This window comes from Mytilus galloprovincialis, chromosome 5 (assembly GCF_965363235.1).
Source record: "Mytilus galloprovincialis chromosome 5, xbMytGall1.hap1.1, whole genome shotgun sequence".
Taxonomy (NCBI): domain Eukaryota; kingdom Metazoa; phylum Mollusca; class Bivalvia; order Mytilida; family Mytilidae; genus Mytilus; species Mytilus galloprovincialis.
This window is the reverse complement of record NC_134842.1, coordinates 9,825,596-9,844,459: the sequence shown is the minus strand read 5'-3', so window position 1 is coordinate 9,844,459 and position 18,864 is coordinate 9,825,596. Positions and strand designations below refer to the sequence as shown.

General features: G+C 31.8%; 1 protein-coding gene across 2 annotated transcripts; it reads right to left on the bottom strand.

Annotated features, from left to right (window-relative positions):
* Positions 1-5,349: 5,349 nt before the first annotated feature.
* On the bottom strand, positions 5,350-18,852 carry LOC143075108 (general transcription factor IIH subunit 3-like). 2 transcript variants are annotated; one of them, XM_076250406.1, is made up of 7 exons: positions 18,722-18,852; positions 14,459-14,556; positions 13,585-13,691; positions 12,153-12,600; positions 10,252-10,387; positions 7,880-7,916; positions 5,350-5,529 (listed from the first exon to the last, which is right to left on the bottom strand). In XM_076250406.1, the coding sequence occupies exons 1-7, from the start codon at positions 18,726-18,728 to the stop codon at positions 5,463-5,465; spliced, it is 900 nt and encodes a 299-aa protein (XP_076106521.1). In that variant the 5' UTR covers positions 18,729-18,852; the 3' UTR covers positions 5,350-5,462. The 2 variants fall into 2 exon arrangements, with proteins under 2 accessions (XP_076106521.1, XP_076106522.1); XM_076250407.1 differs by lacking the exons at positions 14,459-14,556; positions 18,722-18,852 and adding an exon at positions 14,383-14,418.
* Positions 18,853-18,864: the final 12 nt, after the last annotated feature.

Here is an 18,864-nt window from a genome sequence, read left to right as displayed (position 1 = left end):
ATCACGTTTGTCATAAATTTTGAAATTCAACCTACCATCAGTAGTCATTTCGAGAAAAAAGTCTAAATATGAAGCAGATTTATCTGTGTCGGTAGTATCTTTAATTTCAAGTTCACTTGGATATATTAAATGTAAGTGATTACTGAATCTATTTTTATTTAGAGAAAGTGCATCATCAATATACCGAAAGGTGAAATTAAAAGACCGGGCTAATTTAATTCTTTTCTCTTTTTGTACAAGCCCTTGAATAATTTCTGCTTCATATATGAAGGAAACGCGCGTCTGACGTATTGAGTTATAAGCCTGGTACCTTTGAAAACTACTAGTATGTCTAAATGTACTATTGTATTGTTTATTTGTATATTTCTCTGTCCTGAATGATCTTACATTTATTGAACTGTAGTCCTGTCCTTTATTGTTGTCATTTAAGTGTTATATTTAACATTGCCTTAAAGCGCCCGGAACTACAAAATGTATTTCAGAATAATTAAATACTTGAGGAAATGTTTTCAGTATATCGTGAAACATTTCAGCAGTTCCCTACTGATTTATTACGGTCCTGGAATGTTTAAATTCGTTTGACTTGATCCGTTCCTCATATGTTCCGAGACATATATTTGAATACATTTTGGTTGTCAATGCAATGAAACAACTACCCATCACAGAACTATTAACAGATGTTTTAACATCTAAATAAAAGCCAAAGATGAGCAAAACCCTTGTCATACAGCATGCTTAAAATAACACCAAAGACCAACAAAAAAAAAACGAAGCAACTCAAAAGTAACAACCAGCATATTTGACCCTAGTTTCAAATTAGAGAAAAATAATAGTGGCAGACAATGACTGAAGACAACCACTGAACCAACTATTAGTTTTGTGTCTGTCCATAAATCACACTATTGGTACTAATGTTTCTGCACCAGATCCGCATTTCTGCAGTAAATATTTCTTCAGTGATGCTTGTCAGTTGAGACCTAAAATATTTGAAAATCCAAAGCTCTTATAGGTCTTGTTCATTTTCAACATTGGACACTCCCAAACATTGCAGACAAACAATAATAAAAGCATGAAAAAAATATCTTTTACAGTTTCTCTTGATGTTTCTTAGTTTTAAAAATCGTTATTTAAGTCTGCTAACTTTTTCGTCCAAATTTGATTTGTTTGTATATCTGGTCTTTCTCGTCATGTCTGGGAGAACTGAGGGGTTTCATATTAAACAGAACTTCTCTTCGACCATCAACTGAATACTTTTTATAGAAAATTTGTTAAGTATTGCCTTTGAGCACCTTGTACCTCTTATTCTATACCTTGGTCCAAAGAATGTATGTGCTTTCAATGGCTTTGCCATATCAACAAAGGGGAATTAAGTAACTACATATGAACTCATCATAGATACAAAGCTTACAATTGTGTAAGCAAGATGCTGTAACTAAACAAGTTTAAAAATGGCAAAATCCATACTTTGTTATTAGCCCTCTTTGGAATTGTTTGAACATTTTATCATGCTAAAGCCTTCTATGGTGGACTATACGGCATGGGTTGTGCACATTGTCAATCCACATCATTTGAACTCTAACTGGTAGTTGTCTCATTAACAATCACACCACATCTTGTCTGACATGAACCTTTTGTCTCATTAACAGTCACACCACATCTTGTCTGACATGAACCTTTTGTCTCATTAACAATCACACCACATCTTGTCGGACATGAACCTTTTGTCTCATTAACAATCACACCACATCTTGTCTGACATGAACCTTTTGTCTCATTAACAGTCACACCACATCTTGTCGGACATGAACCTTTTGTCTCATTAACAATCACACCACATCTTGTCTGACATGAACCTTTTGTCTCATTAACAGTCACACCACATCTTGTCTGACATGAACCTTTTGTCTCATTAACAATCACACCACATCTTGTCTGACATGAACCTTTTGTCTCATTAACAGTCACACCACATCTTGTCTGACATGAACCTTTTGTCTCATTAACAGTCACACCACATCTTGTCTGACATGAACCTTTTGTCTCATTAACAATCACACCACATCTTGTCTGACATGAACCTTTTGTCTCATTAACAATCACACCACATCTTGTCGGACATGAACCTTTTGTCTCATTAACAATCACACCACATCTTGTCTGACATGAACCTTTTGTCTCATTAACAATCACACCACATCTTGTCTGACATGAACCTTTTGTCTCATTAACAATCACACCACATCTTGTCGGACATGAACCTTTTGTCTCATTAACAATCACACCACATCTTGTCTGACATGAACCTTTTGTCTCATTAACAGTCACACCACATCTTGTCGGACATGAACCTTTTGTCTCATTAACAATCACACCACATCTTGTCTGACATGAACCTTTTGTCTCATTAACAGTCACACCACATCTTGTCTGACATGAACCTTTTGTCTCATTAACAATCACACCACATCTTGTCTGACATGAACCTTTTGTCTCATTAACAGTCACACCACATCTTGTCTGACATGAACCTTTTGTCTCATTAACAGTCACACCACATCTTGTCTGACATGAACCTTTTGTCTCATTAACAATCACACCACATCTTGTCTGACATGAACCTTTTGTCTCATTAACAATCACACCACATCTTGTCGGACATGAACCTTTTGTCTCATTAACAATCACACCACATCTTGTCTGACATGAACCTTTTGTCTCATTAACAATCACACCACATCTTGTCTGACATGAACCTTTTGTCTCATTAACAATCACACCACATCTTGTCGGACATGAACCTTTTGTCTCATTAACAATCACACCACATCTTGTCTGACATGAACCTTTTGTCTCATTAACAATCACACCACATCTTGTCGGACATGAACCTTTTGTCTCATTAACAATCACACCACATCTTGTCTGACATGAACCTTTTGTCTCATTAACAATCACACCACATCTTGTCTGACATGAACCTTTTGTCTCATTAACAATCACACCACATCTTGTCGGACATGAACCTTTTGTCTCATTAACAATCACACCACATCTTGTCTGACATGAACCTTTTGTCTCATTAACAATCACACCACATCTTGTCTGACATGAACCTTTTGTCTCATTAACAATCACACCACATCTTGTCGGACATGAACCTTTTGTCTCATTAACAATCACACCACATCTTGTCGGACATGAACCTTTTGTCTCATTAACAATCACACCACATCTTGTCGGACATGAACCTTTTGTCTCATTAACAATCACACCACATCTTGTCTGACATGAACCTTTTGTCTCATTAACAATCACACCACATCTTGTCTGACATGAACCTTTTGTCTCATTAACAATCACACCACATCTTGTCTGACATGAACCTTTTGTCCTGTCTACAAAAGGAAGCATATCTTGTTTCACAAATTCTCCTAAAAAACTGACTGGAAATCAAATAAATGACTTCACCAGGACAGTTTGTCTAGTTGTTTGGAACTGGAAATATTGGTGTTAGCTCCTTTTGACAAAAAAGCTCCTAAATTCACCACAGCAGTAAAGGTCATACGAAAGGCTTTTGATTTCATGTTGATGATGTCCAAATAATATATCAGAAAGGTTTGATGATGGAGGTGTTTAACGACCTTGACTGGATATACATCACTCGCACGGTCAGAAAGGTTTGAGGAATTTTTATCCATTAAATTTGTATGTAATAATGTTCTTTCTGTACTCCTCTGGTCTCTTTGCACTGTTTACCTTTCTTTTAACTTAAAGTTTTAGATATTTAGATATTGTTCTGACGTCTGACTGACTCGTTTAGGACTGCCTGCGTAGTGGAACATGAGCTCAATATAGAAAACATGGATATCCTTGATCCTAGTACCTTTGATAACTACTTAACTTAGACTAGGGTCAAAGATATTTTTGCTTAGGTATCTTAATATGTCGATTTTCAGAAGATAAATCATAAAAATCAATAGATTCCCTTTTAGTTGAAACATATTTATTTATAGTGGATTGTGAAACAAGTTTTGTAACTTATATTAATCCCTATCCTCTTTGTAATTTTACTCCACGATTTCTTTTACATACAATCCCACTGTAACATTATTGAAAACTTTATTTCCCCCATACCTTCTTTTTTTGTTACTTCTTTCAAATCCTTTCACTTAAAAGTAACTATGATTGATGGTATATCGCCATTTCTGATTGTACGGTCGCAGTACAAAATCGGTCTAGTTATAAGCCCAAAACTGCAAATTTGGAGACAGATTTGTAATTTAATGCTTAGACTGTTTATATTTCAAAACTTGGTGATTTGTTGTATTTTTCAAAAATATATAAAAAAAACATATTTTTTCTTGTTTTTCGAATATTTTTTTCAAATGAGTCATTTAAGGGGAAATGACTCTTTTAGTAAAAAAGTTATAATGGACTAATAGGGATGTTTTTTATTTTTACTTGTAGCAAGAAAACAAACTTGGTGACACCATTTTTTATTTTTATTTTTTTTAAAACATATAATAAAACCTATCTTCTCACACTTTATTTCAAAATTCTATCTAATAAATTTTTTTTATGCACATAATAAAACCTATCTTCTCACACTTTATTTCAAAATTCTATCTAATAAATTTTTTTTATGCACATAATAAAACCTATCTTCTCACACTTTATTTCAAAATTCTATCTAATAGAATTTTTTTATGCACACAAATGTGCTTTTTCATTAACAATCTAATCAAAGTTAGGCAATTTTCAACGACTCTTAGCTAGAAAAATAGCACAGTGACCCATACTTTTTATTATATTTTTGAAAAAAGCATAGTAAAATCTTCATTTTGGCAAATTATACAATGTAATAACATTCTGTCTCAAAAAGTCTATACTTATGATCTACCTTAAAACAATTTTCAAGTGACTGCATTATTGCATTCTCTGTGCATATAATTTTGGGAGTTGATTAATGCATATGACCCAGTGACCTGCATATGTTTACAAGACCTGATTCGTCATCCAATCAATTGTACAGAAACCTCAGGAATGCAATCCCATTTGCATTAATAAATAACTCCCATGATTTCAAAGATTTTGAGAATATAATAGGAGATCACTAAAAATCAGACAAAGTGTAAGTGTGTTGCTGACAGAAATAAAGCTTTTGCTTGTTTGTGTCTCTCATGTACTTTTAGATGAGACGGCCTCTAATGTATCTATTTTTAATAGCATTTTAAGTATTTAAAAGAAAGCAAACTCTATAAAAAAGTACCTTCTAGTGATATTGCATTGGGCCATAAGTAAATTACAATACAGTAATGTAAATAAGTCTTAAATAAAGAAACACTAATGAAGAGTCATTTTAATTTTATTAGGCAAGACAATATCAGTACTATTCATTGATTCAGATCTGGTTTTGTTAATAAGATTTCATGTCCTGTTATAAACTGTCTAATCTTGATTTCTTAGGTTGGTGGTTTCTTACTCCTTTTCTTTAACATCTTTGGTGGGGCAAGGAATTTAAATGATGTTCTGAAATAAAAAAATGAAAAATAAATATCAATCAATTTAAAAGTGCAGAAATCTTCATTTAAATAAATTGATGAAATTGTTTATCTTCAAACAGAACTGTGAAGTTGGCAGTTAACACTTGAGTTTTAAAGGAGTAGGTCCAGTAAGACCCCTTTTTGGCCCCAAAATATAGCAGTTTTACAAAATTGTTAAAATGTAAACTTTTAGTTATTTATTGGAAAGTAGAATGCTTCTGCTACATAAATATGGGCTGTTTTTGACAATACAATGTACATATATCGGGCACTAGCATCATTAAGTCATGCTAAATTACTGAAATCTTCACAGTTTAACATTTTAGTTGAATTTAAGACGTTTTCCGTATTAAATGAAAGTGACCACATTGTGTTCATTTTTAATATTAAAATGTCAGTTGTATTCGATGATAATACACTACATATATAAAGATTGAAGATGAACACGGATTCGGCCACTTTCATGTTTGACAAAAACCATCTGAAAAGTGCCATTGGTTTGCATATTTGATAGATTTTTCATATTTAAGCTTGAAACGGAGCGTTTTTAATGAGTAAATCAGTTAAAATCTTTCACATAAACTAATTGAATCAACTGAAATAGACACTTCAGAGTTTAAAAAGTGTCCAAAATCTTTCGTCAGATAAACCTGAAATTTGAGGCCAAAATCGGCCCTTACCGAACCTACTCCTTTGTATTTACAACTGAAAACCTTACACTTAATGATATGTAATAAACACAAGAGTGCACACACTGAAATGTCTCGCCTTCTTTACTAATCATTGATATTATGTTGATAGTCCTAAGTATAAAGCTTTATTACAACTGTCACATAAACTTAACATTAACCAAGATAGCTAAACAAAGACCAATGAACCATGAAAATGAGGTCAAGGTCAGATGAACCATGCCAGGCAGACATGTACAGCTAACAAAGCTTCCATACAACAAATATAGTTGACCTATTACTTATAGTTTAAGAAAAATAGACCAAAACACAAAAACTTAACACTGTGCAATGAACCATGCAATTGAGGTCATGGTCAAATAAAACCTGCCGGACTGACATATAGATCATAATATATTTCCATACACCAAATATAGTTGACCTTTGGCATATAATATTAGATAAAAAGACCAAAACTTAAAAACTTAACTTTGACCACTGAACCATGAAAATGAGGCAAAGTCAGATGACATCTGCCCGCTAGACATGTACACCTTACAATCATTTCATACAACAAATATAGTAGACCTATTGCATAAAGTATGAGAAAAACAGACCAGAACACAAAAACTTAACTATAACAGTTGAGTATAACCACTGAACCATGAAAATGGGGTCAAGGTCAGATGACAGCTGCCAGTTGGACAAGTACACCTTCCAGTCCTTCCATACACCAAATATACTAGCCCTATTGCTTATAGTATCTGAGATATGGACTTGACCACCAAAACTTAACCTTGTTCACTGATCCATGAAATGAGGTCGAGGTCAAGTGAAAACTGTCTGACGGGAATGAGGACCTTGCAAGGTACGCACATACCAAATATAGTTATCCTATTACTTATAATAAGAGAGAATTCAACATAACAAAAATTCTGAACTTTTTTTTCAAGTGGTCACTGAACCATGAAAATGAGGTCAAGGACATTGGACATGTGACTGACGGAAACTTCGTAACATGAGGCATCTATATACAAAGTATGAAGCATCCAGGTCTTTCCCCTTCTAAAATATTAACCTTTTAAGAAGTTAGCTAACACCGCTGCCGTAGCCGCAGCAGCCGGATCACTATCCCTATGTCGAGCTTTCTGCAACAAAAGTTGCAGGCTCGACAAAAACAAGGCACTATACAGTCAGTGTCTGTTCATCACAAATATAAAAAGTCAATGCAATTTGACTGCAAAGATTGCACAATTGCAGTATAAATAATAAATCACCCACTTAATTTGTTTCAAATTTTATTGTCCTCTGATATGAAAAGTAGGTATTATTAAAATAGAAGACTTGAAATCCAGGGTGTGATCCCTACTGGTACCCTATATCAGGAGCATAAACTAATCAATAAAGGTGTTTTCATAGCATCAAACAGATACAGTCATTTTGAATGGTTTTACACTTGTCATTGTTGGGGCCCTTATTAGCCTGCTGTTCAGTGTGAGTTAATACTCCATGTTGAAGACTGTTTTTTGACCTATTATGGTTTCTTTTTACAAATGTGACATGGATGGAGAGTTGTCTCATTGGCACTTATACCACATCTTCTAATATCTAATGACAGTTATATAAAGATACAGGGAAAACAGATAGAGAGAAAAACCTGTTACTTACTGGCATGTCGGACAGATTGGACTAAAGGTACAGAATACTGAAATATAAAATAATAAATTCAATGTTGATACTTATCATGCTTATAGGTCTAGGTATTTGTGAAATAAAATTTCAATATGGTAATTAATTCAAATAAGTTGTTTCTTCCATTACTCTTATTAATGTAAATATCATCTTTATGTTAATATAAACAAGAAAATTCTATAAAACATTGTTCTTGCCCTTCACACCTGAATAGTTTGGCTTCACATAACTCCACTTTAGGCTGAAAAACATAACATTTTTAGGCTTTTTGAATGCTTCAATTAAGCATGGTTCAAAAAAGCAACAACTCTTTCTGACAGTGGTTGTTATAATTGCTTGTTTCATAAATGGCTTTATTTACAGGAAATCCAACACTTTACATGCTGTACACTGTCTATATAAATGCCATAAATATTGTCTTACTTGATAAACATATTGAGCAGACATATTTTACATACTTGATAAACATACTGAGCAGACACATTTTACATACTTGATAGACAGACTGAGCAGACATATTTTACATACTTGATAAACATACTGAGCAGACATATTTTACTTACTTGATAAGCATACTGAGCAAACACATTTTACATACTTGATAAACATACTGAGCAGACATATTTTACATACTTGATAAACATACTGAGCAGACATATTTTACATACTTGATAAACAGACTGAGCAGACATATTTTACTTACTTGATTAACAGACTGAGTAGACATATTTTACATACTTGATAAACATACTGAGCAGACATATTTTAATTACTTGATGAGCATACTGAGCAGTCATATTTTACATACTTGATAAACATACTGAGCAGACATAATTTACTTACTTGATAAGCATACTTAGCAGACATATTTTACTTACTTGATAAGCATACTGAGCAGACATATTTTACATACTTGATAAACATACTGAGCAGACATATTTTACTTACTTGATAAGCATACTGAGCAGACACATTTTACATACTTGATAAACATACTGAGCAGACATATTTTACATACTTGATAAACATACTGAGCAGACATATTTTACATACTTGATAAACAGACTGAGCAGACATATTTTACTTACTTGATAAACAGACTGAGCAGACATATTTTACTTACTTGATAAGCATACTGAGCAGACACATTTTACTTACTTGATAAGCATACTGAGCAGACACATTTTACATAATTGATAAACATACTGAGCAGACATATTTTACATACTTGATAAACAGACTGAGTAGACATATTTTACATACTTGATAAACATACTGAGCAGACATATTTTACTTACTTGATAAACATACAGAGCAGACATATTTTATTTACTTGATGAGCATACTGAGCAGACATATTTTACATACTTGATAAACATACTGAGCAGACATATTTTACTTACTTGATAAACAGACTGAGTAGACATATTTTACATACTTGATAAACATACTGAGCAGACATATTTTATTTACTTGATGAGCATACTGAGCAGACATATTTTACATACTTGATAAACATACTGAGCAGACATATTTTATTTACTTGATGAGCATACTGAGCAGACATATTTTACATACTTGATAAACATACTGAGCAGACATATTTTACTTACTTGATAAGCATACTTAGCAGACATATTTTACTTACTTGATAAGCATACTGAGCAGACATATTTTACATACTTGATAAACATACTGAGCAGACATATTTTACTTACTTGATAAGCATACTGAGCAGACACATTTTACATACTTGATAAACATACTGAGCAGACATATTTTACATACTTGATAAACATACTGAGCAGACATATTTTACATACTTGATAAACAGACTGAGCAGACAAATTTTACTTACTTGATAAACAGACTGAGCAGACATATTTTACTTACTTGATAAGCATACTGAGCAGACACATTTTACATACTTGATGAGCATACTGAGCAGACACATTTTACATACTTGATAAACATACTGAGCAGACATATTTTACATACTTGATAAACAGACTGAGTAGACATATTTTACATACTTGATAAACATACTGAGCAGACATATTTTACTTACTTGATAAACATACTGAGCAGACATATTTTATTTACTTGATGAGCATACTGAGCAGACATATTTTACATACTTGATAAACATACTGAGCAGACATATTTTACTTACTTGATAAACAGACTGAGTAGACATATTTTACATACTTGATAAACATACTGAGCAGACATATTTTATTTACTTGATGAGCATACTGAGCAGACATATTTTACATACTTGATAAACATACTGAGCAGACATATTTTACTTACTTGATAAGCATACTTAGCAGACATATTTTACTTACTTGATAAGCATACTGAGCAGACATAGCCTATATCAATGAGATTCCTGTGACAGAAACATGCTGCTCTATAGTCCACTTGTACTTTAGGTGGCAATGACAGTTTTGGTCTTTCTAGGGGGTCTGGTAAAAATACCCACTGAAAAAAAGTCCAAACATATTCTAAAATACCATGTATAGTTTCCTGTAAAAGAAGCTCAAAAGAATTGGACTTGCTAAATTGGTTGACTAATATATTATAGTTCTGACTGTACCTTTACTTTACAACCAATTATTTAATCTACTTTCATTTTGAATGAGTTTACTTTGTTGTTTTCTGAAGCTTATTGAAATAATCCGTCTTCGATATCAAATGTAATTCTCAAAATATACATAAACAAATGTATTGAATTTAATTGGTACGGAAATTTGCAGGGTTGGCAAAGTATTACCCGCCTGGATTTTACTGGGCGGAAAAACCCGGGTATTCCCGGGCTGGGCAATACTCCCAGAAATGGGTAATACTGGGTAATACTGGGCAATATGATTTTTTAAGCTTCAAATTTCAAATAAAATATACTTGTAGAAACTTGAGCTCTTTTATTCTAATTTAAGGTGGAAAAATACTCAGTACTTAAACATCATGTACATGCAGGGCCAGGATGATTACATTTTTCAAAGGAATATCTGATTGAATGACTAAAAGACACATGTCTGATACGTTTGTCAAGACCAATACATGTATGCTCTTCCTTAAATCAATGTTTGTCTGATACGTTTGTGAAGACCAATACATGTATGCTCTTCCTTAAATCAATGCTTGTCTGATACATTTGTCAAGACCAATACATGTATGCTCTTCCTTAAATCAATGTTTGTCTGATACGTTTGTGAAGACCAATACATGTATGCTCTTCCTTAAATCAATGCTTGTCTGATACATTTGTCAAGACCAATACATGTATGCTCTTCCTTAAATCAATGTTTGTCTGATACGTTTGTGAAGACCAATACATGTATGCTCTTTCTTAAATCAGTGCTTGGTTTAGTTAAATTTTCTTTAAGTTGATTTTATTTAATGTAGATTTTCTTTATAACCCTAAACAATAAACATTATTGCAAAATCATGATTTAAAACTTTCAGGCACCTACCATATGACCATTAAAGGGGCACTAACTACGAGTTATAGAAAAAATCGAAAATACATTTTTTTTTTGTTCAATCATTTATGATTGTAAAAAAGTGAAATAATCATTTGCTTTTAGCAGCCAGTTCAATTTTGTCAAAATAAGCTAAGAAACTTTGATGATGAATTATTCACTTGCAAGTGAATAATTCAATCTCATGGAATCAGTATTAATGTGAACTTCAATTTAACCCCTTAGCTACAGGAGAATAACTCATGAACTGTCTTTGTTCTGTTTTTTAAAGGAAAAGAATGTCAACATTGAAAGTGAAACAAAGGTAAATCATTTGATGACTTAGTGGTTCGATCCACAAAAAATAATATTCTTATATAGGAAAAAAAGGATGATTACTATATATTTTTATTGTATGAAATTAAACAGACCTAGTAAAATCCAATTGCACGAGTTTCTATATCTATTTATATCTATGTTTATGTTTATATTGCTTATTTGGCCATTGGAATTCACCTCGATAGTTAATTAGATGGCGTATAGACTAAAAAACACACAAACTGAAGCTACATTTTATCGAACCCATGCCCTGTAAATTGTTTGTTTTAAGACTTTTTTATAATTTGGATACATATTTAACATTGTTATAAATCAAATATTAGAATTTGAGTCATATTGGTGAACATGAATTTGACAGCTAGTGCCCCTTAAACATGTAAAAAGTTCAGAAGCTTAGAATTTAAAAATAAAAACACTTTTACATGTATTTCTAAATCTAACCTTACCAGTAAATATTGCAGTAATCCTGTAATTTGTGGTATTTTTAGATATATACCACCAGTAATATCACAAGCCTGCTGTAACAGTCCTGAGTCATTGTCTAATATACAGGCGTCTATAACGACATTTTGTTTCTGTGCTGTAAATACGGCATTCATAAGATTCATATACTGTTCAGGATTATCTTCCGAACCTTTTATGACCAATATCCTTGAAGATGTAGTCCCTTCTTTAAATTCATTTTCTTTTTCAATTCTATTTAAATAGCAAAGACCAATGGCCATAGCACCAGCTATTAATGAGTCTGAATAAAAAGCTCCTTCCATATTTTGTAATACAATTGTTTTCACTTCGTCTTTTATTTGTTCATTCATTCTACAGAATAATTCATATCTTCCATCATTTGATGACGATTCTGTTGATGTATTAGTTCTGTTAGGGTATAACATAACACTGAAACATAAAAGTAAGATTTGATTTATCATTCTAAACATATTTCTCCCAAATCGAACCATATCTCCCTTTTGAAACTTTTAATAATATATTCATATACAATCATTTTGGATGTACTTTGAATGATATCATTTTCAAAGAAAAATCGGCCAATATATAATGAATATCTGTAATTGCTTTGGTTTTATAATTGAAGTCAATACTGTAATTGTTAAAATCCTCATAACTTAGTCTCTGGTAGATAATTTTCTCATTGGTATACATACCAAACCTCAGTAGTTTTATATTTAATAATCAAATAAGATTCAGAAACTGAGATGGAAAAAAAGATAAGGTGAATTTTTATCACTTTTTATGCAACCCACCATTTTTTTCTTAAAATGTCCTGTACCAAGTCAGGAAAATGGCCATTGTTATGTTGTAGTTCAATTCTATGTGTGTTACATTTTAATGTTGTGTTGTTGTTCTCCTCTTATATTTGATGCGTTTCCCTCAGTTTTAGTTTGTAACCCAGATTTGTTTTTTTATCTATCGATTTATGAGTTTCGAACAGCAGTATACTACTATTGCCTTTAGTTATGACGCAAAATCCACTTGAAAAATTAAAAGCGAAAGAACAACAGTTGTATAACTGTTTTCCCTAATTTTCTGTAAATATTCTGAGTGAGGTACGGTACTTTATTTGGTGTTTATACATTTAATTACATGAGTATATTTCTTTTAAACTTTCTTTAATTCAGAAATATTTAAGAACAATTGTAAATGGAAATTAGTCCGAGATTGTCAAACAGCCAGACAAAGTCTAGGGTGGGGGAGACTTAGGTGCTCTGGAATGACACTCAACAGAGAGCTTAACTGAGAAACCCAGACAAAATTTGCTTCCATATGTTTTTGATATGTTTGAAAACATATATGAGAAACAAAGGAAAAGCATACGTTGCAATATTTCCTGTACATAATTCTGTGTCTGAATTTTTTTCCAACCTTTTATTTGTATGTGCTGCAATAACTGATAAATCATTCAAGCTGCTCATCATCAAATGTGAGTTGGCAAATACCATAACACTTTCCAAACACTTTGTTAGACTTATCTAAAATTCAAATGGTAAGAAATTCAATGAATGTGTAAAATTGCACAGAATTAATAAATATTTGATTTATATGTGTGATTTCTGAGATAAACATATATGTAAAATGAAGACTTTTGAAAACTATTTTGCACCCATAATGTGAAAACTAGTTAATTGTAAACTAATTTAAAAGGGAAATACCCCTTTAAGAAGTAAAGATGATGAATAACAATGTGTGAAAATGTATCATTTCTGAGTCTGACATCTGTATTTTCAAAGGCAGATTTTTTTTATTGCTGTAAAACGACTCTTTTGCATCCATACTGGAAGTCTGGAATTCTGTATTTTATCAAAGCTAAAGACTATACAGTCTTCAAAAATATTACAAGACAATCTAGTTAGAAAATTTGATTTATACACATGAACAGATCAGTCTTTGTCAGTGAACCATCCAACATTCACCAAAATGTTTTATTTGTAACTCTGAACTAAATACTTTTTACTGACTAACATATAAAATTCTAGTCCAAGATTACTCTGACGTCCAACGGTTGTTTCACCAGACAAGCTGGGGCTGCAATGGTCCCTCGGCCCCAGCTTGTCTGGTAAAACAGCTGTTGGAGGTCAGAGTAATCTCGGACTAATAAAATTGACAACATAACTTTATACAATGTTATAATTGCTCTTTACTATATCTTAAGGTTTTACTTACACCTTGTCCATCTGACTATATTCTAAGGTTTTACTTACACCTTGTCCATCTGACTATATTCTAAGGTTTTACTTACACCTTGTCCATCTCCAAGAGATCCACATTTGCCCCACCATACTGGATTGGTGTCCAAAATAATGACCAACTGACTACTTATGGATGTTCCAGTTTCTTCTAAAAACAAAAAAGAAGTTGAAAAATAAATTTATGCGATCTGGATGTCAAACTTTATTAATACAAAATATATATTTAATTGACTCTATGTTATAAAAAAACACAAAAAAAACACTATATATTGTAGCAATGCATTCTTTGATAAATTATTATCCCATAAGAAAACCATATGAAATGTCAGTATAATGTCAGAGACAACAACCTGACAATATCATACAACCAAAGAGGATATATGCTTTAATAAGGCTTAAATATATCATGTTAATATTATTAATGTGTCTATATAATATATTTCCAGCACTACATGTAAATAGCTAGTATTGTTTTACTAGAAGACATGTTTTCTTTGTCAGTAATACCTATATATTGTAGAGGTGATGTACAGTTCATGTATTTGTTTTTTCTGGACTAATTTCATTGTAATTTTTTTCTCTCTCATTTATTATTACACTGATAAAGATAATTAAGGTAAAGATATGGTTTTTAGAAATTGCTATCTGCTTGATACACTTTACCATCATTTTAATTTTCTAAAATGTTTTCATTTAATAAGATAAGATAACTTTATTTGCACTAAAACATTGACAATAAATGGTTATGTCAGTCTTTTGCTTCTTGAAGGCTATATTGTTGATTCTCTCTTGAATGGGTTTTAAATACATTTTAATATCAATAGGATTTAGATTAATTAATAAAATGAAATCCAAGTCTTGAAATAAGATTTTTCATATTTATTATCCAAGAGTTATTTTTTCAGTTGCTTTATAAATATATTTTTAGGGCAAGTGAATTATTTAACTCTAGTATATGAAGCCAATATTTCTATTCTGGTAGATAAAGGCAATCTATTCAGCTCGGCTAAATTTATACTGCAAGTGTTCAAAGGGATCTGAATCCCTGTGTTGTTTGCCTATTCCCCATACTTCACTACCGTATAGAGCAATAGGCACAACTAGGGAGTCAAATAATTTTCTAACAGCTTGCATTGGTTATTCAGTCCAATTACATACCTGTCAACTGACCCGTATTCTGCGGTTGTGACCCGAGATTTTCACATGTCTGAGGGATCACCCGGAACACCCGCCGGGTCATTGAATTAACCCGGGAATTCCGAAAATGACCCGATTTCACCCGTATTTCTTAGCCTTGAGATTGATTTCATAAGTAATATTCCTTTGAAATACCGGAAAATTCGTAATTCTTTCATGAACAGGAAGTTCATCTAGCTATGTAAACTGTCAAATTAAGTGACCCATTAAGTGCATGGCTTTACTTGACTTCATTATTTTTATACCTTTATACAATTTTTAAAAAAAAGTTGAAAATTAATTTTTACATTTATACTTCCTTTAACTGTATTACTATATTTTATCATAGTCTAATTTCCTTAATAAGTGAGAAATATTAAGGTTCAAGGCTACATAGTCAATAGTCTCAAACATTTAAGAATTACATTAAATTCTAGTGTTTTCTCAAAAAGTAAAGCACATAAGACTGAGTTACACAAATTTATATAAATCATTAAAAGTGCAATGAAATAATATGGGGACGAAGTCCCCTATTACAGTAGAAAATCCAATAAAAAAAAAAAAAAAAAAAAAATCGGGAAAATTTCCCGAATTTTTCATTGTACTAATGAACTCAAAATCTTTCAATTTTTTTTTGTCAGGTTTTTTAATTTCCGGATCTGCACAGAACACATAACTCTGCTTCCTTCTTCCGGTCTTGTTGTCGTGAGACTTTGATTAGTCTAGTAAAATATAGGAACTCAAGGAACACAATACTAATATTTCATTTTTAATCATTCTTTGTCTATGAATAAACGTTACCTGATGCATTGCGTTTCTTTGTTTACATTGAACATGACGTCATAACTTAAATAACGTCACAAGTAAAATCCCTAACAACAGAACCAAAATCGGAAACGTTACAGTATTTCCATTTCTTTTTTTTAACAAATATTTTTAAAAGTTACAAAAAAAATAATTTAAACAAACTTCGTCCCCATTCACAGGTAATGCCTGCCTCATATTATTTAATAAGATTTAAAATGACTTAACAAACTGAACATGCATTGATGTTTTGGTATCTTTGATATACATTATAAGAAAATGTACCATAAATACTGAAATTCAGCTCGGAAAAGTTTGTACGCGTTATGACCTGAGATTTGATTCTTCAATGCAGGTCATGGCCTGCATAATTGTCACAGGTTTACAGGTATGCAATTAATTTTTTTTATTTTAAAAAGTGCTTTTCTACCCTTTTCAACAAGCAATGGGCTGCACAGATTTAGATCTTCAAATGTCTATAAATGTAATATTACAGGAGACTCTAATGTGACGTTCTTCATAAAGTTCTTACTAATTATCTCAGACCTTTGGCTTTGATGAATCCTGCTGTTTGTTTGGTTTTTTTTATGTTTTATTTTTTTGCAGTTATTTTTATTTTTTATTTAGCCATTTATTTCTTTTGCTTATGCATTACCTTTGCTGTAGCTGCATGCAGTCTTTTGTTTGTGCTTAAAGTGTTTAAGTTTGCATGTGCTACTGTTATATAAATACTATGTGCTACTGTATATGTGCTGATATTAGACATTTGTTCTAATCTATCTTGCTTAGCTTTTATTCTGCATGTGCTATCTATGTATTAATATATATATGTGATGTCTGTATGTTTGTGTTGTATGTGTATCTGATGTTATTACATGTATGTTTTGTTTATTAATATCAGTCGGTTAAAGAGCTCTTAAGAGCTCATGTTCATTGTTATTATGTATATATGCAACCCGACTTTAAATAAAGATTACTTTACTTTACTTTTACTTTACTATAAATTTTATCCAATTAATTTGAAACTTACAGTAGCTGAAAATTACATAATAAATCAATTTTATATATCGTCTTGGTACCTGTTTTGACGCGGACCAGAAATGACGCACCAATTTAGTTTTGGGTTTTATATTTCTAAACAAAAGCTGTGACGTCATTGATAATTACTATTCATAACATGATGGTGAAGGTCATATGACTACAACATAGATGCCTAAAACTCTGTCCAGAAATGTTATTATTGCTTGAATTATAAAAGATAGTGCAATTTCCGCCATTTTATTAAGGTCAAAAACCATCTACCCTTCCCCAAATGATTATCAGTCCTAACTCCACTTTTATCGGTAAAAGTATGTAGGCGCATGCTTCCCCAGTTTGTGTTTTTCAAACCATGTGACTGTCATGAGACATGGTTTTACATTTAAGCGCAAATCACTGTAAAACAAATGATCATCGCTTATATAATTTTCTATGGTTTATCGATTTTTTTCATTCATTGTATGAAGTATACATTGATAAATGTATTATTGTCAATGTTGATTTATGAATGCAATTACTTCATATTTTCAAGTATTTGGAATATATATGTCACTTTGATAAATTTTGAACAATTTAATATAAGATTTGAAATAAAATACAACTTACAATCAAATTAATGTAAAAAAATGTGTTGCTATCAACATGATCATAAAAGTGACTGTAAATGTCAAAATTTGTTAATAAAATTGATTTTTTTTAATAGTGTTAACTTTAAATTATCCGGATTGAAGCATTTATTCGAACATCAGGTACGTGCAAGTGTTTTTTACTGGTTTGTTTACAGTGCGTCATTACTGGTACCCATCATAAGGTTGACAGTCCGTTTGTAATGTTAGCAAACATGATTTTTATTGCTATTACTGTTTCAAAAATAAACTGTTTAATGATTGAAATATTTTAACAAGTGATCAATCTTTCATTCTGTTCCGTTTTTCTAATTCTTTTAAATGGTAGATTAAATGTAGAGACAAACACAACGTTAGGTGCGTCATTACTGGTTCCTCGGGGATATTCATATTTTAGTATGGGAAAAATGATGGGTGTGGAGTTAATCTGTTACTGCATTTAAAAATGACACAACAAAAGAGAAGACATAGTTGTAAAACGTTAATAGTTCATTGTCACATATTTCAAAATATGGATAAGGTCTAATAGAACATGGCTTTGTCCTTTGGCCTTTGTTTAGTAAACAGGGGGACACATTGGAAATATGTACTAATTCGTATTTCGTCTCTTTTCACAGGTAACATTTTTTTCATGTTAATAAAACAAGGGGTTGACAATGAGACAATTACCTGCCATTTCAAATACACTTGGACAAAGATAATTTTTTCACATGTTGTTTCAGGAGAACATACGTAAGGGGGAAAGAAATCAATGATATGTTTCCATTTGATGAAAGATTCCAAGACACTAACATAACGATAATTTTGATTTG